Source organism: Herpailurus yagouaroundi, unplaced genomic scaffold, assembly GCF_014898765.1.
Source record: "Herpailurus yagouaroundi ecotype Mexico unplaced genomic scaffold, PumYag 67569, whole genome shotgun sequence".
In the NCBI taxonomy this organism is placed as follows: domain Eukaryota; kingdom Metazoa; phylum Chordata; class Mammalia; order Carnivora; family Felidae; genus Herpailurus; species Herpailurus yagouaroundi.
In genome coordinates, this window is record NW_024420375.1 from 3,345,408 (window position 1) to 3,372,314 (window position 26,907).

The 26,907-nt window shown below is 40.7% G+C and overlaps 1 protein-coding gene across 10 annotated transcripts in view; it reads left to right on the top strand.

Annotated features, from left to right (window-relative positions):
- The window catches only part of TAF1 (TATA-box binding protein associated factor 1), a 90,927-nt gene that overhangs the window by 59,566 nt on the left and 4,454 nt on the right, over positions 1–26,907 (top strand). For 2 of the 10 annotated variants that reach the window (XM_040467728.1, XM_040467730.1), the window contains exons 33-39: positions 20,313–20,380; positions 20,720–20,836; positions 20,986–20,991; positions 23,989–24,114; positions 24,967–25,068; positions 25,337–25,493; positions 26,543–26,720. In XM_040467728.1, the coding sequence (XP_040323662.1) occupies positions 20,313–20,380; positions 20,720–20,836; positions 20,986–20,991; positions 23,989–24,114; positions 24,967–25,068; positions 25,337–25,493; positions 26,543–26,720 (754 nt within the window). Of the gene's footprint in view, positions 1–13,771; positions 13,902–20,312; positions 20,381–20,719; positions 20,837–20,985; positions 20,992–21,941; positions 22,113–22,281; positions 22,474–23,988; positions 24,115–24,966; positions 25,069–25,336; positions 25,494–25,606; positions 25,835–26,542; positions 26,721–26,907 lie in introns of those variants that run through there. The other 8 variants (XM_040467732.1, XM_040467733.1, XM_040467735.1 and 5 more) reach the window with 7 other exon arrangements.

A 26,907-nucleotide genomic window follows, 5' to 3' on the forward strand; every position in this document is an offset into this window, starting at 1 on the left:
AGAGGCTAAAGTCTGGGATTGTGATGCCTCCTGCTTTGGTCTTCTTCTTCAAAATTACTTTGGCTATTCGGGGCCTTTTGTGGTTCCATATGAATTTTAGGATTGCTTGTTCTAGTTTCGAGAAGAATGCTGGTGCAATTTTGATTGGGATTGCATTGAATGTGTAGATAGCTTTGGGTAGTATTGACATTTTGACAATATTTATTCTTCCAATCCATGAGCAGGGAATGTCTTTCCATTTCTTTAAATCTTCTTCAATTACCTTCATAAGCTTTCTATAGTTTTCAGCATACAGATCCTTTCCATCTTTGGTTAGATTTATTCCTAGGTATTTTATGCTTCTTGGTGCAATTGTGAATGGGATCAGTTTCCTTATTTGTCTTTCTGTTGCTTCATTGTTAGTGTATAAGAATGCAACTGATTTCTGTACATTGATTTTGTATCCTGCAACTTTGCTGAATTCATGTATCAGTTCTAGCAGACTTTTGGTGGAGTCTGTCGGATTTTCCATGTATAATATCATGTCATCTGCAAAAAGCGAAAGCTTGACTTCATCTTTGCCAATTTTGATGCCTTTGATTTCCTTTTGTTGTCTGATTGCTGATGCTAGAACTTCCAGCACTATGTTAAACAACAGCGGTGAGAGTGGGCATCCCTGTCGTGTTCCTGATCTCAGGGAAAAAGCTCTCAGTTTTTCCCCGTTGAGGATGATGTTAGCTGTGGGCTTTTCATAAATGGCTTTTATGATCTTTAAGTATGTTCCTTCTATCTCGACTTTCTCAAGGGTTTTTATTAAGAAAGGGTGCTGGATTTTGTCAAAGGCCTTTTCTGCATCGATTGACAGGATCATATGGTTTTTCTCTTTTTTTTTGTTAATGTGATGTATCACGTTGATTGATTTGCGAATGTTGAACCAGCCCTGCATCCCAGGAATGAATCCCACTTGATCATGGTGAATAATTCTTTTTATATGCCGTTGAATTCGATTTGCTAGTATCTTATTGAGAATTTTGGCATCCATATTCATCAGGGATATTGGCCTGTAGTTCTCTTTTTTTACTGGGTCTCTGTCTGGTTTAGGAATCAAAGTAATACTGGCTTCATAGAATAAGTCTGGAAGTTTTCCTTCCCTTTCTATTTCTTGGAATAGCTTGAGAAGGATAGGTATTATCTCTGCTTTAAACGTCTGGTAGAACTCCCCTGGGAAGCCATCTGGTCCTGGACTCTTATTTGTTGGGAGATTTTTGATAACCGATTCAATTTCTTCGCTGGTGATGGGTCTGTTCAAGCTTTCTATTTCCTCCTGATTGAGTTTTGGAAGAGTGTGGGTGTTCAGGAATTTGTCCATTTCTTCCAGGTTGTCCAATTTGTTGGCATATAATTTTTCATAGTATTCCCTGATAATTGTTTGTATCTCTGAGGGATTGGTTGTAATAATTCCATTTTCATTCATGATTTTATCTATTTGGGTCTTCTCCCGTTTCTTTTTGAGAAGCCTGGCTAGAGGTTTGTCAATTTTGTTTATTTTTTCAAAAAACCAACTCTTGGTTTCGTTGATCTGCTCTACAGTTTTTTTAGATTCTATATTGTTTATTTCTGCTCTGATCTTTATTATTTCTCTTCTTCTGCTGGGTTTAGGCTGCCTTTGCTGTTCTGCTTCTATTTCCTCTAGGTGTGCTGTTAGATTTTGTATTTGGGATTTTTCTTGTTTCTTGAGATAGGCCTGGATTGCAATGTATTTTCCTCTCAGGACTGCCTTTGCTGCGTCCCAAAGCGTCTGGATGGTTGTATTTTCATTTTCGTTTGTTTCCATATATTTTTTAATTTCTTCTCGAATTGCCTGGTTGACCCACTCTTTCGTTAGTAGGGTGTTCTTTAACCTCCATGCTTTTGGAGGTTTTCCAGACTTTTCTCTGTGGTTGATTTCAAGCTTCATAGCATTGTGGTCTGAAAGTATGCATGGTATGATTTCAATTCTTGTAAACTTATGAAGGGCTGTTTTGTGACCCAGTATATGATCTATCTTGGAGAATGTTCCATGTGCACTCGAGAAGAAAGTATATTCTGTTGCTTTGGGATGCAGAGTTCTAAATATATCTGTCAAGTCCATCTGATCCAATGTCTCATTCAGGGCCCTTGTTTCTTTATTGACCGTGTGTCTAGATGATCTATCCATTTCTGTAAGTGGGGTGTTAAAGTCCCCTGCAATTACCACATTCTTATCAGTAAGGTTGCTTGTGTTTATGAGTAATTGTTTTATATATTTGGGCGCTCCGGTATTCGGCGCATAGACATTTATAATTGTTAGTTCTTCCTGATGGATAGACCCTGTCACTATTATATAATGTCCTTCTTCATCTCTTGTTACAGCCTTTAATTGAAAGTCTAGTTTGTCTGATATAAGTATGGCTACTCCAGCTTTCTTTTGGCTTCCAGTAGCATGATAAATAGTTCTCCATCCCCTCACTCTCAATCTAAAGGTGTCCTCAGGTCTAAAATGAGTCTCTTGTAGACAGCAAATAGATGGGTCTTGTTTTTTTATCCATTCTGATACCCTATGTCGTTTGGTTGGCGCATTTAATCCATTTACATTCAGTGTTATTATAGAAAGATATGGGTTTAGAGTCATTGTGATGTCTGTATGTTTTATGCTTGTAGTGATGTCTCTGATACTTTGTCTCACAGGGTCCCCCTTAGGATCTCTTGTAGGGCTGGTTTAGTGGTGACAAATTCCTTCAGTTTTTGTTTGTTTGGGAAGACCTTTATCTCTCCTTCTATTCTAAATGACAGGCTTGCTGGATAAAGGATTCTCGGCTGCATATTTTTTCTGTCTAGCAAACTGAAAATCTCGTGCCAACTCTTTCTGGCCTGCCAAGTTTCAAAAGAGAGATCAGTCACGAGTCTTATAGGTCTCCCTTTATATGTGAGGGCACGTTTACCCCTTGCTGCTTTCAGAATTTTCTCTTTATCCTTGTATTTTGCCAGTTTCACTATGATATGTCGTGCAGAAGATCGATTCAAGTTACGTCTGAAGGGAGTTCTCTGTGCCTCTTGGATTTCAATGCCTTTTTCCTTCCCCAGTTCAGGGAAGTTCTCAGCTATTATTTCTTCAAGTACCCCTTCAGCACCTTTCCCTCTCTCTTCCTCCTCTGGGATACCAATTATGCGTATATTATTTCTTTTTAGTGTATCACTTAGTTCTCTAATTTTCCCCTCATACTCCTGGATTTTTTTATCTCTCTTTTTCTCAGCTTCCTCTTTTTGCATAACTTTATCTTCTAGTTCACCTATTCTCTCCTCTGCCTCTTCAATCCGAGCTGTGGTGGTTTCCATTTTGTTATGCATTTCATTTAAAGCGTTTTTCAGCTCCTCGTGACTGTTCCTTAGTCCCTTGATCTCTGTAGCAAGAGATTCTCTGCTGTCAGCTATACTGTTTTCAAGCCCAGCGATTAATTTTATGACTATTATTCTAAATTCACTTTCTGTTATATTATTTAAATCCTTTTTGATCAGCTCATTAGCTGTTGTTATTTCCTGGAGATTCTTCTGAGGGGAATTCTTCCGCTTGGTCATTTTGGATAGTCCCTGGCGTGGTGAGGACCTGCAGGGCACTTCCCCTGTGCTGTGGTGTCTAACTGGAGTTGGTGGGCGGAGCCGCAGTCAGACCTGATGTCTGCCCCCAGCCCACCGCTGGGGCCACAGTCAGACTGGTGCGTGCCTTCTCTTCCCCTCTCCTAGGGGCGGGATTCACTGTGGGGTGGGGTGGCCTGTCTGGGCTACTTGCACACTGCCAGGCTTGTGATGCTGGGGATCTGGCGTCTTAGCTGGGGTGGGTAGGCAAGGTGCACAGGGGCAGGAGGGGCAGGCTTAGCTTGCTTCTCCTTAGGTGATCCACTTCAGGAGGGGCCCTGTGGCAGCAGGAGGGAGTCAGATCCGCTGCCGGAGGTTTGGCTCCGCAGAAGCGCAGAGTTGGGTGTTTGCGCGGAGGGAGCAAGTTCCCTGGCAGGAACTGGTTCTCTTTGGGATTTTGGCTGGGGGATGGGCGGGGAAGATGGCGCTGGCGAGGGCCTTTGTTCCCCACCAAACTGAGCTCTGTCGTCCGGGGGCTCAGCAGCTTTCCTTCCCTTTTACCTCCAGCCTTCCCGCTTTCTGAGCAGAGCTGTTAACTTATGACCTCCCAGCCGCTAAGTCGCGCTTGCTGTCGGAACACAGTCCGTCAGGCCCCTCCGCTTTTTGCAAGCCAGACTCGGGGGCTCTGCTTGGCCGGCGAGCCGCCCCTCCGCCCCGGCTCCCTCCCGCCAGTCCGTGGAGCGCGCACCGCCTCGCCGCCCTTCCTACCCTCTTCCGTGGGCCTTTCGTCTGCGCTTGGCTCCGGTGACTCCGTTCTGCTAATCCTCTGGTGGTTTTCTGGGTTATTTAGGCAGGTGTAGGTGGAATCTAAGTGATCAACAGGACGCGCGGTGAGCCCAGCGTCCTCCTACGCCACCATCTTCCTTGACCCATTTTAGTCATTCTTTAATTTCACTGAGGTTTTACTTTGCCTTTCCCTAATGGCTGTTGATGTTAAACATCTTTTCATATGCTTACGTGCCATCCATATATTTTCTTTGTTGAGGTATCTATTCATTTCTTTGCCCCAGTTTTAATTGTTCTGTTTTCTTATTAATGAGTTTTGAGGGCTCTTTATATATTTTAGGTACTTGCTCTTTATTAAATGTAAGACTTTTAAAATTTGCATTTTTAAAAATAAAACCAGGGGCGCCTGGGTGGCGCAGTCGGTTAAGCGTCCGACTTCAGCCAGGTCACGATCTCGCGGTCTGTGAGTTCGAGCCCCGCGTCGGGCTCTGGGCTGATGGCTCAGAGCCTGGAGCCTGTTTCCGATTCTGTGCCTCCCTCTCTCTCTGCCCCTCTCCCGTTCATGCTCTGTCTCTCTCTGTCCCAAAAATAAATAAACGTTGAAAAAAAAATTTAAAAAAAAAATAAATAAAAAAATAAATAAAAATGAAACCAAAATTTTTTTGAAGTATAGTTGACATGTTCTGTTAGTTTCAGGTTTATAACATAGTGACTCAATTCTATACATTACACAGTGCTCACCATGATAAGTGTGTAGTCACCACCTCTCATCGTAGAACGTTATTAAATATTATTGACTGTATTCCCGATGCTATACTTTTTATCCCTGTGACTTATTTATAACTGAGTGTTGGCAAAGATGTGGAGAGAAAAGAACGCTCATGCAGTGTTAGTGGGAATTTAATTGGTGCAACCACTGTGGAAAACAGTAAGGAGGTTTTTCGAAAAGTTAAAAATAGAAATACCATAGAATCCAGTAATTCCACTGCTGGGTATTTACCCAAAGAAAATGAAAACACTAATTTGAAAAGACACACGGACCCCTGTGTTTCCTGCAGTGTTGTTTACAGTAGCCAAGGTATGGAAGCAACCTAAAGTACCCATCAGTAGATGAATGGATCATGTTAGATGTACGATTGACAAAGATTTTTCTCCCAGTCTGTGTTGTCTCAGTCTTTTGACACTATCTTTGGAAGGACAGAAATGTTTAATTTTAATGAAGTCCAATTTGTCAATTTTTTTCTTTTATGGAGTACACTTCTGGTATAACTCTAAGAAGTCTGCTTAACCCCAGGTCACAAAGGTTTTCTCCCATATTTTCTTTTCAAAGTTTGTAGTATCAGTGTTTCACATCTAAATCCATAATCCACTTTGAATTAATTTTTGTATGTGATAAGAGGTTTTGGTTGAGTTTCATTTTGTTTTGTCTGTGGATGTTCAGTTGTTCCATTTCATTTGTTGAGAAGGCTATCCTTTCTCCATTGAATTGCTTTCCTTTCTCCATTGAATTGCTTTGAGCACCTTTATTAAGAATCAGTTGAGGGGCGCCTGGGTGGCTCAGTCGGTTGGGCGGCCGACTTCGGCTCAGGTCAAGATCTCGCGGTCCGTGAGTTCGAGCCCCGCGTCGGGCTCTGTGCTGACCGCTCAGAGCCTGGAGCCTGTTTCAGATTCTGTGTCTCCCTCTCTCTCTGACCCTCCCCCGTTCATGCTCTGTCTCTCTCTGTCTCAAAAATAAATAAATGTTAAAAAAAAAAATTAAAAAAAATAAAAGAATCAGTTGAGTGTGTGGGTCTATTTCTGGATTTATTTTTTTTAAGTTTATTTATTTTGAGAGAGAGACAGAGAGAGTGCTGTTTAGGGACAGAGAAAGAGGGAGAGAGAATCCCAAGCAGGCTCTGCACTGTCAGCACAGAACTCGATGTGGGGCTCAAACTCACAAACCGCGAGTTCATGACCTGAGCCAAAACCAAGAGTCGGCCACTTAACTGACTGAACCACTCAGGTCCCCCTACTTCTGCATTTATTTTGTTCCATTGATCTATGTATCTATCCCTCTGCATTGTACCATGATTACTGTAGCTATATATACACACACACACACACACACGTACACACATACACACACACACATATATATATAGTAAGTCTTGTCATCAGGTAGATTAATTCCTCTCACTTTATTCTTTTTTTTTAATTTTATTTTTTAAAATTTACATCCAAATTAGCATATAGTGCAACAATGATTTCAGGAGTAGATTCCTTAGTGCCCCTTACCCATTTAGCCCATCCCCCCTCTCACAACCCCTCCATTAACCCTCCGTTTGTTCTCCATATTTATGGGTCTCATCCGTTTTGTCCCCCTCCCTGTTTTTATATTATTTTTGTTTCCCTTCCTTTATGTTAATCTGTTTTGTCTCTTAAACTCCTCATATGACTGAAGTCATACGATTTTTATCTTTCTCTGACTAATTTCACTTAGCATAATACCCTCTAGTTCCATCCACGTAGTTGCAAATGGCAAGATTTCATTCCTTTTGATTGCTGAGTAACACTTCATTGTGTATATATATATATACCACATCTTCTTTATCCATTCATCCATCAATGGACATGTAGGCTCTTTCCATACTTTAGCTATTGTTGATAGTGCGGCTATAAACATGGGGGTGCATGTGTCCCTTTGAAACAGCACACCTGTATCCCTTGGATAAATGCCTAGTAATGCAGTTGCTGGGTCGTAGGGTAGTTCTATTTTTAGTTTTGTTTTTTTTTTATTTAAATTTTTTTTTTCAACGTTTATTTATTTTTGGGACAGAGAGAGACAGAGCATGAACGGGAGAGGGGCAGAGAGAGAGGGAGACACAGAATCGGAAACAGGCTCCAGGCTCTGAGCCATCAGCCCAGAGCCCGACGCGGGGCTCGAACTCACGGACCGCGAGATCGTGACCTGGCTGAAGTCGGACGCTTAACCGACTGCGCCACCCAGGCACCCCTATTTTTAGTTTTTTGAGGAACCTCCATACTGTTTTCCAGAGTGGCTGCACCAGCTTGCATTCCCTTATTCTTTTTTTTTAATGAAAGGGAAGTTTGTGTTTGTTCAACAAGTAAAAGGAATGAGGTAAAATATTTAATTCATATTCCAGTAGATTGAATTGTAGGAGACCTTACAATATATTATGTAACAGGCAGTATTAACTATTTAAAATAATAAAGATTTACATCAGTTTAATAACTTCAGAGAGGTTATTTTTTTTTAATGCATTATAGGCAAACATGAGGTACCTAGAATGGTCTCAAGACATCACCTTAGGGATGGGGAGACTGTCTTGGAAATGGACATGAGGAGCCTCCAGAAATCTCACCCAGTTCCAGGGCCATACTTGCAAAGTGGTGAGAGAGAACCAAATGCCCCCTTAGAGGGCTGTGGACATAAATCCCAAGGGAGTGGAGGCCAGGGAAAACTTGGGTACAGGTAGTTGCAGAAGTTTCTGGAAATAAGCAGGAAAGCTTGAAGACCTGCATGCTTTGCTGATGTCTGATAACAGCCTAGGGAGCTCTAGCTTTACCAGTGGATAAATTTGTTTGATCATTTTATATACTGTTTCCTTTCATGTCATCTTTCTCTTGTCCTGTTCAGCTTCTTCTCTTCAGTGTATACTCCTGTTCATAAGCTGAAATTCTTACTCTATTTCTTATTTTTTGTTAATCATTGACAGTTTCCTACTGCTCATTTTATTAACCACACCATCACTGTTTCCTATGTTACCTCTTCTGTTCAGACTCCTATATCTTTCATTTATAATCTGCCTTCACAAATAGATTTTTAATCCTGTTTCCTCTTGTCTTCATCCTAATGTGTGTGTATTTTTTGTCTTCTTTATCATCTTGATGTTCATTGCCTTCTATTCCTTATCCAATTCATTCATCATTTATTCAGGTTTTTATTTTTCTACCTTCCAGTATTTAAATCCTTTTTTCTCTTTCCAAATTAATTACTTTCCCTTATTCATCTATTAATGTTTCCACTCTAAAATATTTTGAAAATTATTCTATTTTAATAATATTCAAGGATATTCGTACTTTTTCTCTTTATTATTTCAGTCTCCCACACTCCCATCTTTTGTTTTTGTTACTGTGAGTTCTTTTTTTTTCTCTATCATATCCACTTTTCTTTCCTCCTTACTTCCTCTGTCCTCACAACTGTTTTGTTGCTTAAATCTTTGATTTTTTTAAAAAATTATTTATTTTTTAATTTACATCCAAGTTAGCATATAGTGCAACAATGATTTCAGGAGTAGATTCCTTAGTGCCCCTTACCCATTTAGCCCATCCCCCCTCCCACAACCCCTCAAGTAACCCTCTGTTTGTTCTCCATATTTAAGAGTCTCTTATGTTTTGTCCCCCTCCCTGTTCTTTATATTATTTTTGTTTCCCTTCCCTTATGTTCATCTGTTTTGTCTCTTAAAGTCCTCATATGAGTGAAGGCATTATGATATTTGTCTTTCTCTAATTTCGCTTAGCATAATACCCTCTAGTTCCATCCATGTAGTTGCAAATGGCAAGATTTCATTCTTTTTGATTGCCGAGTATTACTCCATTGTATATGTATATATATATACACCACATCTTCTTTATCCATTCATCCATGGATGGACATTTGGGCTCTTTCCATACTTGGGCTATTGTTGATAGTGTGGCTATAAACATGGGGGTGCATATGTCCCTTCAAAACAGCACACCTGTATCCCGTGGATAAATGCCTAATAGTGCAATTGCTGGGTCGTAGGGTAGTTCTACTTTTAATTTTTTGAGGAGCCTCCATACTGTTTTCCAGAGTGGCTGTATCAGTTTGCATTCCCATCAGCAGTGCAAAAGAGATCCTCTTTCTCTGCATCCTCGCCAACATCTGTTGTTGCCTGAGTTGTTAGTTAGCCTAAATCTTTGATTTTTTAAAAATGTTTTTAATGTTTCTTTATTTTTGAGAGACAGAGACAGAGTGTGAGTGGGGAAGAGTCAGAGAAAGAGGGAGACACAGAATCTGAAGCAGGCTCCAGGCTCTGAGCTACCAGCACAGAGCCCAACATGGGGCTTGAATTCACAGACTGCGATATCATGATCCAAGCCAAAGACAGATGCTTAACCAACTAAGCCACCCAGGATCCCCTAAATCTTTGATTTTTAATTCATGTTTCCATTTTTCCATTTACTGTAATAACTTATCTTTCTCCTTCTTGGTATATTTTGTTTTTTTTTCATTTCTCTATTTCCATTGCTCTGCCATCCAGTTTCTGTCACTTGTAAGGGCTTTCTGATATTTAGGTTACATGAATTTATATCTAAGTTTTAAGACTTTTTGTTATTCCTATTAGGGAGGAAATCCTTTTCCTCTACCCCCTTATGTTGGGTATGGAGGCATGCAACCCAAGCTGACAAAAGAGTTGAATGGGAGATAAACCCCAAATTTATTCATGTGTCTGTGGGAGTTCACAAAAGTGTAGCTCGTGAATAGCTAAGATCAAGAGCTTATGCACCTAACTTCTAAAAAAAATGGGAAGGGGAAGAAAGGGCTTCTATGGGAAGAACAAATTGGTTTCTAGGGGAACAAACAGAAGATAAGAAAAGTTTGTGATGATTATTGTCTATGCAGGTGTGAGTGGTATTTTCCGTTGTTCTCAAGCTGCCAGTGAAGGGAATTTGTAAGTGTCATTCCCAGAAGTTTCTACTTTTAGTGACATAGGGGAAGCGCCTAGCAGGCTTTCCCTGCACCTGCATCTGTTGAATCTCGAATGTCTTAAGGTTAAAGTAATCTGAGAGTCAGCTGGGTCCCCACAATCCTATCTAATTGTTCTGGTAGCAGTTTCTTACTTAGAAAACCAATGCTTCTAAATGAAAACTTCTTTTTTCTTGATTTCCTAAAATCTCTAATTTAATGCTTTCTCATTCTTGACATATATCCTAATATATTTTCTGTTTCTTGTTAGGATTTAACTTTTTCCATAATCCTTTTTGCACCTGTGCCTTTTTTTTATTTGCACAATTTTCTTTAGGTTCTTGACTGCCCTCACTTGCTTTCTTTTTGTCTTTTCCTGCTCATTCTGTTCAGCTCATTTCCTGGCTGAGATGGCACTACCTTTGTTCTCTCCTGTTCTGTTATGTTTCTAGTTGCACTTGTACCTTCACATTCTTTGTCCCTCCCTTTTCTTTTCCATTTTGATTAACCATTGTCTCCTGATTTTAATTCTCCTTCACATTTATTTTAAACATTCTCTTCAATACAGCCTTGTTTTTCTTATTTCTTAGTTCTTCATCCTCTTCTAATCTAAGAAGATTTTAGAAACAACTTGTCAAGCTCAATGTAACAAAAGGGTATAGATTTTGTTGGAAATTGTGTTGAATTTTAAATATTGGTGAGGACTGTCACTTTGTGATGTAGGGTATTACGATTTATAAATGTTCTATGTAGAATATTTTCTTTCTTAACAGTGTTCAACAGATTTGTACAATTTTACCCAAGAAATTCTTGCACAAATTTGAGATTATTTCATAGTATTATTATTACAAATCCTAAATTTTCTAAAATTACACTGCCTAAAGAAAATAACTTCCAAAATAATGAGATGTGTTACCACTTTAATACTTTTCTCTAGGGCTTTAAACTTACTTTGAGTGTTGACCATCTTATAATCAGTGAATAATGACAGTTACATCTTTTCATTTTCTAGAATGCTTATTCTTTTTTGTTTGTTTGTTTACCACATATATTAGGAGCTAAAATGCAATAAAACGTGTGGACATGATAGTTGGTATAGTTCTAACATTATTGATTTAAAAGAGCATTGGGCTTCATGATTTATTAGTTTGTTCTATGTTTATATTAACCTCCTTGCATAAAGTCAATAATATCCTTTATGTTTATAATATATTAAGGGCTTAAATTTTTATAATAAATGAATATTGAATACAAAAAATTATTTTTGAGAGACAGCTCAAGTGGTGGAGGGGCAGCGAGAGGGGGACAGAGGATCAGAAGTGGGCTCTGCACTGACAGCAGCAAGCCTGATGTGGGGCTCAAATCACCAACCCTGAGATCATGACCTGAGCCGAAGTCTGACGCTCAGCTGACTGAGCCACCCAGGCGCCCCCTCCCTTTATTCTTTCTATAAATTTTATTTTTCTTTTGCCTTCTTACTCATATTTTAGAGAAGTCTTTATATACATACAGAGAAGTCTTGCCAAGATTTTGATAAGAATTGAGGTAAACCTGGAGATCAGTTTTGGGGAAAATTGACATGGTTATTGATCCTGTCTTATTGTTCGTACGTATTAGATCTCTCTCATTCTTTTTAATGTATCCCATAGCATAGATATATGTATCAATTTATTTAACCATCCCCCCTGTTGGGTATTTAAAGTGTTTGTATAATGCTGGCTTGCAAACCTCTTTTCACTATTTTTTTTTAAACGTTTATTTATTTTTGAGACAGAGAGAGACAGAGCATGAACGGGGGAGGGTCAGAGAGAGAGGGAGACACAGAATCTGAAACAGGCTCCAGGCTCTGAGCGGTCAGCACAGAGCCCGATGCGGGGCTCGAACTCACGGACCGCGAGATCTTGACCTGAGCCGAAGTCGGCTGCCCAACCGACTGAGCCACCCAAGCGCCCCACTTTTCACTATTTTTATATTTCATTGATATTGTGCACTTCTAGGGAGTATTTCTGTAGGAAATTTTGATATATGTTCTAAAATTGTGTTCTAAAAATCTGTACCTCTTCATAGTGAAAAACAACAGTGAGAATGCCTGTTCCCCTACAACTTCTACAACATCGGAATTATCAGTGTTTAAAAATCTTTACCAATGAAATTATTTCTGTAAATTCAAGTATATAACTGAAGTGAAATTTTTCCATCTTAAAAAATTACATGCTCCTTAAAAAAATCAAACCATACAGAATTATAAAAAGTGATAAGGAAAAATCTTCCCATCTTTCTCCTTTTCCCCATCCCATTCTCTAGAGTGGCCACTGCCAGATTTGATGTGAAGCATCCTGGACCTTTTTCTATACATACATATACTTTTTTGACAAAAGAAATCACATATTTACATTTTGTTCTACAGTTTTATTTTTTCACTTGATAGTATGTTATGGACAATTTTTCATTCATGTAAGTATGTCATCTTGTTTAAGTGAAATCTATTTGTATATGACTCAAAGGAAAAAGAGCTGGGGTGCCTGGGTGGCTCCGTTGGTTAAGCATCTGACTTCGGCTCAGGTCATGATCTCACAGCTCATGGGTTCAAACCCTGTGTCAGGCTCTGTGCTGACAGCACAGACAGAGCTTGGAGTCTGCTTCGGATTCTGGCTCTCCCTCTCTCGCTGCCCCTCCCCCACTTGCACTCTGTCTCTTTCTCTCTCAAAAAATGAATAAACATCTAAAAATTTAAAGGAAAAAAGGGGTGCCTGCATGGCTCAGTCGGTTGAGCGTCTGACTTGGGCTCAGGTCACGATCTCACGGTTTGTGGGTTTGGGCCCTTCATGGGGCTCTGCTGACAACTCGGAGCCTGGAGCCTGCTTCAGATTCTGTGTCTCCCTCTCTCTCTGCCCCTCCCCCGCTCACGCTCTGGCTCTCTCTCTGTCTCTCAAAAATGAATAAATGTTAAAAAATTTTTAAATAAAAAATTAAAGAAAAAAGAGCTAAATGAATGTCATTATGAATGTTTCTGCAAAAGATACTGAAATTGAATTTCTACTCTAAAAAAAATATGCTGTGGCTGAAGGGAGAGGGAGATTGTCCAGTGGTCGCTGTCGTTTGAATTTTCATTTCTATGAGAATACTGCTTTGTTCAGGAATTCAATTTCTACTTAAAATTTGATAGGAAATATACGATGTCTATAACTTGCTAGCCCTCTTGTGTACTGTATTGAGCTAGTAGATAGATAGATAGCAATCTGGTATGAGGCAGCATCTCCCTGAAGTCTTGTGCTTGTGATGAGTAAGATGGTATAATATGCCAATAAGCAAATATGTACCAGAATATATTAAGGCTACAACAAAGTCCATATTTAAAAAATATCATAGGAGAAAGTAAAGATTATTACTTACTAAAAGAAAAAGGAGACTCAAGAAAAAAACAGGCTTGCTTTCAGCGCTGGAGTTTGTGTAATGTATTTTCAGGGCACCTCTGTGGTGTCAGGAGAAACCAAACAAAACCTGAACATGAGGGATACAAATCAGTGTTAACTTCCTCCATGTTTATTCTTTATAAGCTATTGTAGTTGATATCATGTAGAGTTGGGCCAAGAGTACGGAAAGAAAAATGGCCACAGGTAGACTTAATGGTCTAAATCTAATAAGTGATTGCTGTAAGCTACGTGTAGACAGGAACCATGTCTGTCTTTTATCCCTGGTGCTTAGGGTAATGTTTGGCACATAGTAGAGACTCAATAAATATCTGTTGCGTGAACGAATGGCCAGAGGTGGAGCTGCAGTACCAAGAAAGGAGAGTGGTGCTTCAGAAGCCATGGGATTAGAGTTTAAGGAAGAAGTAAGTATCGGCTGCAAACACAACACAGGGCTTCCAAGGTCAAGTATGAAAAATGTTCACCACATTTGGCAGTTAGCACATCACTGTTGACTTGAAGAGAACAATTTTTATGAAGTCTTCTTTAACACTGCTTCATTCTATGACACATTGCTACTTCCTCTACAGTCCCTTATTACTTTCTCCATTATTGAAATTGTGAGTGTATAATCTTCATGAGGCGATAAAAGGCATCAAGGTCAAGGACCTGTCTTGTTTTTGTTAGTTTGTTCTGTTTTGTTTTTTAATTTTTATCTTTGTATCACCAGAACCTGGCACTGTACTTGGCTTAAAAATGAAGAGTTAAGGCCTGTTATGAATTGTACTCTACAGGAAAAGGTGTTTTGAAGTCATTATGTGGTTATTTTTTCCAATGGCTGTAGAGATATGATGTGACTGTTTAGCCAAGACTGTGTTATATGTATTTTTTTTAATTTTAATGTGTATTTATTTTTGAGAGAGAGAGAGCGCAAGTGGGGAAGGGACAGAGAGAGAGGGAGACACAGAATCTGAAACAAGCTCCAGGTTCTGAGCTGTCCGCACAGAGCCCAATGCGGAGCTCGAACTCGAGAACGATGAGATCATAACCTGAGCCGAAGTCGGATGCTTAACCGACTGAGCCACCCAGGCGCCCCGTATGTATTTTTTTAAGTTGCCGAATGGAATAGTGGTTCATTTAGGAAAGAGAGAAGCATTTTCAGGTTCTTTAGGGCTTTTCATCAGATAGTCTTGAATGTAAATCATACCTTTGTCCAGTGAGATTTATTACCCCAGTTCTCCTCTGGATAGTTTCTGGCTTCTCGAATTTCTGGTCCAGATTCTGAGTGAGGTTCTGTTACTCCGGTTTGAGAGATCAGACCTCTTACCTTGGAAACTAAATATCTTAATTTGCATTTGATCCACATTCTACATAATGTAAAGAGCCTAGCTACAGTCTCGAAGATTAGATTTACTTCTCTTTTTACCTTTTCTGGACCTAGTTTGTGATAAATATCTAAGAATTGAGAGAGTTCAAGCTCAGTTTCTTTGGGATCTGTGGACCATTGCATAGTTTCTTTAGGAATTAGCTATATGGATTTCTTCTCTCTTTTTAAATCTGGCACTGATTTTTTTAAGGGAGCTTTCTACTGCTACTAGGATTTGATTTGATTTTTTAATTTTAATTATTCACATTGGAACACGTGCATATCCCCCTGCACCGTTCACTGTCAGATAATACTTTAGGTTTGTTTTGGCAGAGTACTCATTTTCTTAGGAGGAAGGTTGTTTTGGGTATCGACGGAAAGATTCTCAAAGGATATGTGAGCTTGAGAGTGATCACAAACATCCTTTTCTCCTTGGTTGAGCAGGACTGCTCACCAACTTGACTGGTATTTTCACTGAAACCTTTCAGGAAGCAATAATACTTGTTTTCCCTCTCTCACCAGAACCATGAAGCTTGCAGCTTTCTTCTCACATCTCTGCAGAGGTCAATTAACTTAGAAATGACAAAAAGAATTTTCTTGATTTGGGTGGAAAATCAGCCTTCCTGAGCTGTCATTGGAATTACCACTACTTAAGGACATTTGGATTTGAATTCTATATGATTCTGTAGGTTACTGCCAATCCTTATTTGAAATAAGGCCAAGTATAGATTTATTTCCTTGACAAGACATTTGCAATTACATTGCTCTGATTTAAGGAGAGAGAGAAAAGCAAAGTATATTTGGAAAAACATTTCTTTTTATAAACGGGTAGCTTATTCTCCTGTAGGGCACAGTGATAATTCATAGATGGCCTTATCTTTCATTCATTTTTGTGTTGTTTTGGGAATCACTCGTTAAAAAATTAGTTCTGGTTTTCTGTGTTGTGACCCTTTAGGGACTAGGAAATTGAATTCACTTTCCACTTACTCCTTTTCCCCCTATGATAGCTCCAGCACCTTTATTATTCCCACAGAGACCCTGTTAGTTTATATGTCTCTTTGCTGGACTCCTCTTTTCTTCCTAATCTGTGAAGCCTACTGTTGATCATCCTACTTCTAGTAAGCTCCTGACTGCTGCAGAATAGAGAGCAGTATTTTTAGCTTTATGGAAATGGTGTGGTTATAGACCCTTTTGAGAGTCTGATGAAAAACCATGGATCTTCCACCCAGAAAACTGTATATTACATATAGAATTTTGTTTAGTTTCAGTACATTCATGGATCTCTTTATCTCATTACCACCCCATTCAAGAATTCCTGGGATAAGAAAACATCTGGGTGTCTTATCCTTTTGGGGTGGGTATGCATTTATTTATTTATTTATTTATTGAGGTGTCTTGAGATACAATGTTATATTAATTGCAGGTGTACATCATAAGGATTCGACAATTCTATACATCGCACTATTCTCGACACAGTAGTGGTGACAATAGTCGCCGTCTGTCAGCGTACAACTCTATTGCAATATTATTAACCATGTTCCCTATGCTGTAGTTTTCACCTCTGAGACTTACTTATTTTAGAACTAGAAGTTTGTACCTCTTAATACCCTTCACCTATTTCACCCATGCTCCCACCCACCACCCCTCTGGCAACCACCAGTTCGTTCTCTGTATTTTAAGAGTCTGTTTTTTGTTTGCTTGTTCATTTTTGGGGGGGGGTTAGATTCCATATATAAGTGAAATCATATGGCATTTGTCTTTCTCTGTCTGACTTAGCATTATACCCTCTAGCTCCATCCGTGTTGTTGCAAATGGCAAGGTTTCATTCTTTTTAATGGCTGAATAATACTGCATTGTGTACGTGTGTGTGTGTGTACACCACATCTTTATCCAGTCATCTCTTGATGACACTTGCACTGCTTCCATATCTTGGCTGCTGTAAATAATGGTGCAAAAAAACATGGGGGTGCATGTATCTTTTCAACTTAGTGTTTTCATTTCCTTTGGGCAAATTAGATATTTTATCCTTTTTTGTTCATGTTAAAAATGGTTTGCCAACTCCACCACCATCTTTTATCAAAAATACTTCAAAGCTATTTTGCATTTAGTAGAGTAATAGAGTTAAATAGCTGAACCCCTTGTCATGCTTGAGAGCACAGACTTAAAAACTGAGAAGGCACACAAACAGCTAGCAGTCCGAACACATGGACAAGGACAGGTATATCAGCTATGTAAATAAGTGTGTGTGTTTTTATATATTTTGGGGTTATTATTAGTGGGTATTTCTTTAGTTATATACTGCAAAGAAAATGGGGAAGGAAGAGGTTCCATCTGCAAAATATTTTTAATGTGTATTTTTGATAGAGTGTGAGCAGGGGAGGGCAGAGAGAGTGGGGGAGACATGGAATCTGAAGCAGGCTCCAGGCTCTGAGCTGTCAGCACAGACCCCGACGCGGGGCTTGAACTTACAAACCGTGAGATCATGACCTGAGCCGAAGTCAGATGCTTAACCAACTGAGCCACCCAGGTGCCCCTAATTTTTCCTGTATTTTAAAGAAGAGCATTGAGGTGTTAAAGGGTTAGTTGAGGTTTAGGTTTCAAAACTGAAGTCATGTAAGGTCTATATTCTTCATGTATAGGCTGGAATTGTAACTACAAGGCAAGTCCCCATAGGTAGCGTTGTCAGCATACCATATGCAGTTCTTGTTTGCATTGGCTTGCAGAAGGAGGCCTGTGGCCTGTATGCAGCCTATTTACTCGAGCATCCTGTATTGCTATCAACAAGAGCAAGCTTATCTGAGACCTTTTGCAGTCTGTCTCCCTCAGTATTTTGAGGACCAGGCTACTGGTGGCCGTAGGAGATTAGAGCTCTGGAAATTTGAGCTGCGGGCTTATCACTGAAACTGTCTTGATGGTGAGCCAGCTCTGGTTGGCTGTATGTGTGTCCTAAATATCTTGATGGAGGACTTTGTTTTCTTTCTAGTTTATTTTTGTTTGTCACAGTCAGCTTGTGTAAGGATACAACTTTGAAAGAATACATCTTTGAAAGAACACATGGCCTATCTGAGATTTTAACTGAGACTTCTTTGTTCATATAATAGCTTATAATAATCAGAGTAGGTCTGGCATGAAAGTTGCACATATACACATGGTGTATTTTTTAGCCTTTGCATCCTAATAAATACTAGGTTTAATTCAGGGATCACCTACCCTGTGAAGCCTTTCCTAATTCCTTTTTCCCCTCTCACTTCCCAGAATTGGCCACTTCCTCCTCTGTGCCTCTACTGAACCCTGTATGAATTTTTTCACTTCATTCTGTTGCCCTATTTGTTTAAAAAAATTTTTTTAATGTTTTATTTATTCTTAAGACAGAGAGAGACAGAGCATGAGTGGGGATGGGGCAGAGAGAGAGGGAGACACAGAATCCAAAGCAGGCTCCAGGCTCCGAGCTGTCAGCACAGAGCTCGATGCGGGACTCGAACTCATGAACCATGAGATCATGACCTGAGCCGGTCGGACACTCAACCGACTGAGCCACCCAGGCGCCCCTGCCCTATTTGTTTATATTCTATCTTACTGTACTAGACTTTAAGTTTCTTGAGGATATGGTCTGTATCGTCCTCATTTCTGTCTGGCACATAGAAAGTATTCAAAAATGTTTTAAGAATGAATGAATGGGTAAATGAACAGTATATTAAAGAATAATTGAAGTTAAGGATTAAAACCCCAGATGCCTTCAGGGTCTAGGCATAAATGAGTTAAGCAGACCTGGGCTGGTAACCTGCAGAACACACACCTTATCTAAAAGGGGCAGCTGCTCCTCAGCCCTGGCCCATTGGTGCTGTGTGGGAATGACGGCTCTGTGTGGCCACATCTTTTCATTCTTCAAGAGAAGCCAGACATTTGGGGTTTTACATGAAATTTCTCGCTCATTAAACATTGTCAACTAAGTATGATTTTTCTAAACTTTTTATTGAGGTATAATTTACATACAAAAAAGTGTTTATGTTATAGGTGTATAGCTCAGTTTGTCTTCACAAACTGAAATGATTTTTTATGTGGGCTAAACAAAACTGGATTGACTTCTAAGCCACCAGTCTGCAACCTATGACAAAGGCCATGGGGGAACTGTATAGTCTAGTTAAGAATCACCAAATTGGGTGGCTCAGTCAGTTAAGTGTCCAACTCTTGATTTTAGCTCAGGTCATGATCTCATGGTTTGTGGGTTTGAGCCTCATGTTGGGTTCCATGCTGACAGTGCAGAATCTGTTTGGGATTCTCTGTCTCTCTGTTCCTCCCCCACTTGCTCGTTCTCTCTCTCAAAATAAATAAAATAAACTTAAAAAAAAAAAAGAATCACCAAACTGGTAAAAGTGTCTCAAAGCAATGTGTGGACTTTATTTGCATTATGATTCAAAGAAATCAAATGTAAAAGAACCTTTATGAAACAATTGGGGAATTTAAATATTGACTGGGTATTGAATAATATTAAAGGATTATTGTGAGTTATTTCAGATGTAATATAGTTGGTTTGTTTTTTTTTATAAATATAGATTCAATTTTTTAGAGCAGTTCAGAGGAAAATTGAGTGGGAGATACAGAGTTCCCATATACCCCCTACCTCCACATATGCATAGGCTCTCCCATCATCAACATCCCCTACCAAAGTGATACGTTTGTTACATTTGATGAACCTACATTGGCACATTATAATCACCCAAAGCCCATAGTTTACATTAGGGTTCATTCTAGGTGTACATTCTGTGAGTTTTGACAAATGTATAATGATACATATCTACCACTGTAATATCATATGGAGTATATTTTAGAAGAGTCCTCAAAAGGGTGCCTGCGTGGCTCAGTTGGTTAAGCATCTGACTTGATTTCAGCTCAGGTCATGATTTCAGAGTCATGTGATTGAGCCCCACCTCTGGCTCTGTGCTGCACATGGAGCCTGCTTGAGATTCTCTCCCTCACTTTCCTTCTCCCTCTCTCCCTCTGCCCCTCTCCTGCGCACACATACTCTCTCCCTAGATAGATAGATAGATAGATAGATAGATAGATAGATAGATAGGACCTTTAAAAAAAAGAAGAGTCCTCAAAGACACGTACTAAAACAATTTGTGGATGAAATAAATGATACTGGAATTTGCTTCAGAAATGATACTGGAATGTGCTTCAGAATAATTTGGGAGGAGTGTAAACGTTGAGGTTTAAATGAAATGAAACTAGCCCTGTATTGGTAATCATTGAAGCTGGGTAATGGGTACATGAAAGTTCATCATATTAGTGTCTCTGTTTTGGTATGGATTTGAAATTTTCCACCTCCAAGATTAGAGCAAGAGTCCAAGTTAAAGCCGAAGCATGATTTCTTGAGGCTAGGATACCATGGGACACTACTGCCAGTGCTGGAAATAAATTTCTGGAACTGAAGTCTGCAAAGGTCATGGCGTTTTCCTTTCTTTTGTAGGGCCCGAAAGTCAGTATACTAAGACTGCCCAGGAAATTGTGAATGTCTGTTACCAGACACTAACTGAGGTACGTGGTAGGGAGGGGGTCCCCTTGGGATGTAGCATCCTGGAATCTCTTTGTTCCCTTGGGTGAGGAGGCCTTCCCTGCCCATCTGATTTTCAAATGTAACCTCCTGCCCCCCCAACCTCACCCCTCATCCCTTATTTCCTTTCCTGCTTTATTTTCCTGCCTAGCACTAAATGTTCTTAACAAACTATGTCATGATTTACTGTAATTATCGTATGTGACCTGCCACTGGAAATAAGGTCCATGAAGACAAGGATTTTTGTCTGCTTTGTTTACTTTTATATCCCCAGTGCCCAAAACACATGTTCGGTGAATTCACTAATATTCTTTATTTCTCAGTATGATGAGCATTTGACTCAACTCGAGAAGGATATATGTACAGCTAAGGAAGCTGCTTTGGAGGAAGCAGAATTAGAAAGCCTGGACCCCATGACTCCAGGGCCTTACACACCTCAGGTGAGTTTGAAGACTAAGAACTGCCTCTTATAGTTTGCTTATTAGTTTGGGAAATTGGGAGCATGTTAACAGATACATTTACTGAGATACCCTTCTTCTCTGTCCTTCCTCTTCATATGCCTTTCGTGTGCTTTCTTGTCTTCTCAAAGGCTAAGGTGAGTGAGGACCATGGGTCTTGGTGGCCTTGTTGAATCCAGAAGAAGCAGGTGTGGGATGAATGAGTGGGGTGGGGCCTTAGTTGTTTAGGCAGTGTTCACAAATACCAGATTCCTGACTGCCATGGCCAAACGTGTCTTCTGGAGTCTCTGGAGTTCCCTTGCCCATGAAATGGGGCTCGAAGACTTCCCTAAAGTATAGAATTCTCAGTTACAGACATTGGCCACGTTGTTCCTGTGCCTTATAGGCCTGATGACTTATTCCCTCTGAGGTATCCCAGTGTAGCTCAGACGTCACCCATTTTCCTGGATTGACTCCTTTTCCTTATAAATGAAGACTGGTAACATTTATAACTTTTTTAAAGTTACATGTCAAAAGAGTAGGGAGCAAGATTAATAAGAAATTTATAGTCTTTCTGTTGAATATATTGAAAAATTTGGACATAAGAGAGAGTATGTTTCCAGATTTCAAGAATAGGACTTACCAGAATATGGCTGGTGCTTGAATTTCTGTATTGAAGGCACTGTGGTAAAGTGGGAAGTACATGAATTTTGGCGATAAAACACGCCTGGGTTTGAATCTTAGTTCTATTACCTAGCTTTGTGAGCTTGGGGAGTTAAGCCCTTTAACTCCCGTCTCCACTTCTCTAAAATGTACTTTCTGAGATGATTATAAACATCAAATGAGTTAATTTGCCTGGCACATAGTAGACATTCAGTAAATGTTTCCTTGTCTGTATGACAACTGTCTACAAAGTTCTCAGGAGCCCTTTCATATTTAGCCAAATATTTTAATGCAAAATCCTCCCTGTTCCCACTGGAAAACTTTTTTTCATTCTACTCTGAACTGATACTGCCACCTGTGTGCTCTGTGTTGGACTTTTGCTGTTTGTATCTCATGCGTGCACTCTCCCTCTCTGTCTTTTACTCTCTTTCACCCCAAAACCTAGGTGGCTGAGGGGCCAAGTATAAAGAGCCCTAAGATACTTCTTCCAGGCCCAGAACAAGGGAAGGCTCTTGGAGTATGTGGGCAGATTGGGGCCGGGGGGCTTGGGTGAGTGATGTTGCCCAGGAAGGCCCTTTTTGGTAATAGGCCCACAGCTCCTGCAAGGCCCTTTCTGGTAAGTTAAAGCCTGGGTTTTGGCCGTCATTCCTCAGAAGAGTGTAGCCACTGAGTGGCACGCGGTTTGCTCTAGTCTGTGACAGTGGAAACCTAGTCTTCTGTGAATCAAACCCTTAGACCCAAAGGTTATCTTCCTTTCTTTTCCTCCTGCTCCCACATGGCCTCAGGTGGCTGAGGAGAGCCTGGTCACTGTTCTCCCTCCTGAGCCGGAGCTGTTGCCCAGGCCAGTCACAGGGGCTCCCATGAAGAATAGGGCGTAGATGGTGCCTCTTCATCACTCCCAAGTCGCCCTCTCGCCATTGCCTTCACTCATATACACATCTTGAAGTATAAGCCCGGTGCATTTTCCCTTACCCTGAGGAAGATGAGTCTGAGTAATTGTCCTTGTTCATCACGACTTTCAAACCCAAATGTTACGAAAGCGTGTTTGTGTAAGTTTAACCTGTTGTAATTCTGGTTGTATAGAAACATAACAGTAATCATACGTTACTTCCGGCCTTAAATGGTGGTAGTCAAGACTGTATTTTCACTCAGCTGTTCCACTGCTCTCGTGTTGCATCGCACATTCTGCTTAACACTATCTAAAATTGCTCACTTTGCAATTTCCCACTAGCCCCTCATTCCCTGATCTTCTCTTCTGTTCAGCCACGAGTTTATCTGCTCTCAATGCTTTCAATTCCGTTTTGCCTCTCTCCAAAACCCTCTTCAATCAGCCTTGCTTGTTTGCTTTAAAAAAAAGAAAACCCACAAAGTAACACCAATGTTGGGTTTTTGTTAAACGCAACATGCTCCTTGGGAAATAATAAAGGAGAAATAAATTACCTAGAGTTAAGTCCACCACTCAGAAAGAACCAATCGCTGTGAACATGTTGGTGTGTTTCCTTCAAATCTGCAGTGTGATATGTGTGTGTGTGCATGTGCACACAAGCGTATATAGACACACTTTATTTTAAAGTTTTTTAATATTTTATTTATTTTTGAGAGAGACTGCGAGAGTAAGCAGGGGAAGGGCAGAGAGAGAATAGTCTTTGAAAACGTGATTTCTAAACAGCCGCATAATATTTCTACCCTTCACCAGATTTTCAGAGAACTCTTTCTTACTTCTCCAGCCTGTTGTCTATCAGTTCCTCCTGCCCTCCTGTCACTGAAAAGTCCATTTGCTAAATCCCTGTTCTCTTCAGGAGAGGGAAGAGGGAAGGGATCTATAATTTATTGAATACCAGGCATGGGGTAAGGAGCTTACACCTTCTCCCAACAACCTTAGGAGGCAGACATTATCACCCATGTTTTATAATTGAGGAAACCAAGGCTTAGAGTGATTAAATAATCTCTTGAAGTTACTCACCTAGCAGGTGGTGGAGCCAGGACTCAAACCCAGGACGTTTTGTTCCAAAGCCCACGTTTTTTCACCACACCATTTTGCCTCGTAGCATCATCCTTTGGTGAGCTCATAAACGATTAACCCACTACATGCTCTTGTTGGAATTGCAATTCCTTTATCCCATTTCCTATTAGATGTCTCTAAGCCAGTCAAAATTGAACAGGTACGAAGCCCCAGGTCTGAAAACAATAAGGCAAAGCTTAGAAGACACTAGGTTATTGAACAGAAAGGCTGTCGGGACATAGAATTGCCCCATAGCTTTGATGCTTTTCCACTTCAGGCTTCAGATCATATACATCAGATGCCTCTCTGCTAGAATGAGCAGCATTTGAAAGATTCCCAAAAACCTGTGCACAAAGCTGTGTCAAACTATTTTCTCTTTAAATGGATTGCTCTGCATGACCTTCTTCTGCAGTGAATGCTCTAAAGGGGAGTTCTGTATTTCTTACTCCCTTTTCCTAAATAGAAGCTAAGTTGTACATTTGTGCCACAGCCTCCTGATTTGTATGACACCAACACATCCCTCAGTATGTCTCGGGATGCCTCTGTGTTTCAAGATGAGAGTAATATGTCTGTCCTGGACATTCCCGCTGCCACTCCAGAAAAGCAGGTGACACAGGTAGGATGTTCTTTTTCTCTTCATGACATTGGTGATATGCTTTGGTGGGGAGTGGGAGAATGGTGGTGATATATGACATGTATCATGGATGATTAGGCCCTTTTGGCCCTAAGAATGAAGCCTTACCAATGTGATTTCAAGGCAAGCTGGTGGCAGGTCACATGACTTGCGTTGTCTTCTGTCTGTCCCCACGGGCAGAGTCAGGCACAACAGAACTTCAGGGAAGGCACAAGTATGAAAAGTGTATGAGGCATCAGAGCAACCTCACAGGTGACTAGAAAGACCAACTAGCTGCATTCAGAGACAGAGTTCAAAATAATTGGCCCTTCTACTGTACTGTATGTATGCTAAATCTAAATTAAAATTATTTATGAAATTCAATTAAATTTGAGAGATTGGCCTGTTCTAGAGGTGTCAGAAGATACTCCTCTTCTGAAGCCAAAAATCTTATCGGCTGTATCAGCTGACCTCAGTCAGGAGATTTGTTCCACTGGAGAGTACAAAACCCAGGACAGTTTTTCTGTCCCAGAGAATCCGACAGAAGCTGAGGAAAGCTTCGATTAGGAAGGAAGAGTCTCCTTGTGATGATACAGCAAGAGTAGACCAAGGACCCTCCTATTCTTTGAGTCTGTTGTTGTTGTTGTTGTTGTTGTTGTTGTTTTAACTCTACCAGTGATTTCCAAAGAATGAATGGGACGAAGCACACATGCCTTGAGCTATGTAAACAGCCCCCACTAGCTGTGGGGTTGGCTGGGATATCAGGGAGGAGCATCCGTCCTGGGTGAGAGCCTTTGGTTAACTCCTCCTACAGGCACGTCCCTCAATGATGTGCTATTTGTGTTCCTTACTCAGATGCGCCAGGGCCGAGGTAGGCTGGGCGAGGAAGACTCTGATGTAGATATTGAAGGGTATGATGATGAGGAGGAGGATGGGAAACCTAAGACTCCAGCCCCAGTGAGTATGCTTACAGAAAGCTTATGGTTACATTATGCCCTTATATGATAGGAGCCCCACTAGTACAGGGCAGGCCAAATCCCAGGGTGATACCAGAGAGTCTCCATAGTGAGGCCCAATCCGACTTTAATCCTTGGAATCAGCTAAACAAATCTATCCACCACAATTACTTAACTTCTTGTGAGGCAGCAAGGGTGGTGCTGGTGGTGGCTTGTGGTCTCTCACTCGGTCCCTTGATGGGACTTTGACCCCAGCTGGTCTTGTTCAGGAAGGTGAAGATGCAGATGGTGATCTCGCAGATGAAGAGGAAGGAACTGTGCAGCAGCCTCAAGCCAGTGTCCTGTATGAGGATTTGCTTATGTCTGAAGGAGAAGATGATGAGGAAGACGCCGGCAGTGATGAAGAAGGAGATAATCCTTTCTCCGGTAAGTCGTGTTCCTTGGTTTCTGTTCTGGGTAGCTCACCGCAGCACCCTGAGGACTGGAGAGGAAACTTCCAGCCACATACGCTCTTACCAGAAGCTGCTCTTTTCTTGCAGTCCCATTACTAGACTCAGAGGATTGAGCACTCACTTGTAGGATTACATTCATTAGCCTTAGAGGAGGTGAAGAGATATAACCTAGAGAGTGAAAAAGACGACAGTGGGAAAGGCAATGCCTAAGTAACATCTGTGAGTTGAATACTTGATGAAGATGGGAAAGAAGTATTATATTCGTAACGGGGAAGGAAAATAAGAAAGACCCCGCTTTACTCAACCAAAAGAAAGAATGAGATCTTGCCATTTGCGACAACATGGATGGACCTAGAAGGTACTATGCTAAGTAAAATAAGTCAGACAAAATACCATATAATCACTCATGTGCAATTTAAGAAACGAAACAAAACCAAAAAGAGCTGAAACAGACCCATAAATACAGAGAACAAACCAATGGCTGCCGAAGCGCAGCAGGATGGGGGGCAGAGAAAATGGGTGAAGAGGAGTGGGAGGTACAGTCTTCCAGTTATGAAATGAATAAGTCACAGGAATAAAAGGCACAGCATAGGGAATTAGTCAGTGATACTGTAATAGTATTGCATGTTGACAGATGGTAGCTACACTGTGGTAAGCATAGTGTAATGTATATTGTCAAATCACTGTGTTGTACACCCGAAACCAGTACAACATTGTATGTCAATTATACTTCAATTAAAAAAAAAATCCCTCTTGGTTTATTTTGTCAATTACTGGCAGTGGCAGAGAAAAAGTATAGGAGATGATGGGGGAAAAATAACCAAGATTGGACTGCAATGAGGAAAGGAAGTGGTTATTTGGGTCCTGTTTCCGAACTACGGTCTTGCCGATACTGTCCCTAGGCACTCCGAGGTGAGGGATTCACAGTGCCTGTGTGGATATATGGCCGTAACTAGTTTTGGAAGACCAAGCCAAAGATGTTAATTCTGTCAAGCTTATCTCAGGCCCTCCTTCTTTTCACAGCTATCCAGCTGAGTGAAAGCGGAAGTGACTCTGATGTGGGGTCTGGTGGGATAAGACCCAAACAACCCCGCATGCTTCAGGAGAACACAAGGATGGGCATGGAAAATGAAGAAAGCATGATGTCCTATGACGGAGACGGTGGGGAGGCTTCTCATGGTTTGGAGGATAGCAACATCAGGTAATTGGGAGCAATGTGCTACAGGGCTGTGGCATCAGTGCCCAGCTCTGATGTCAGAGGGCCCAGCATCAGATTAGTTTCATCCAGCAGAGATTTCCTGAGCACCTAGAGCCAGACACTGTGCTAGCCCCTTGAGGATACACAGAGGAGCAAGCCGTATCCTGCCCTTGAGGACCTCAAAGCCTAG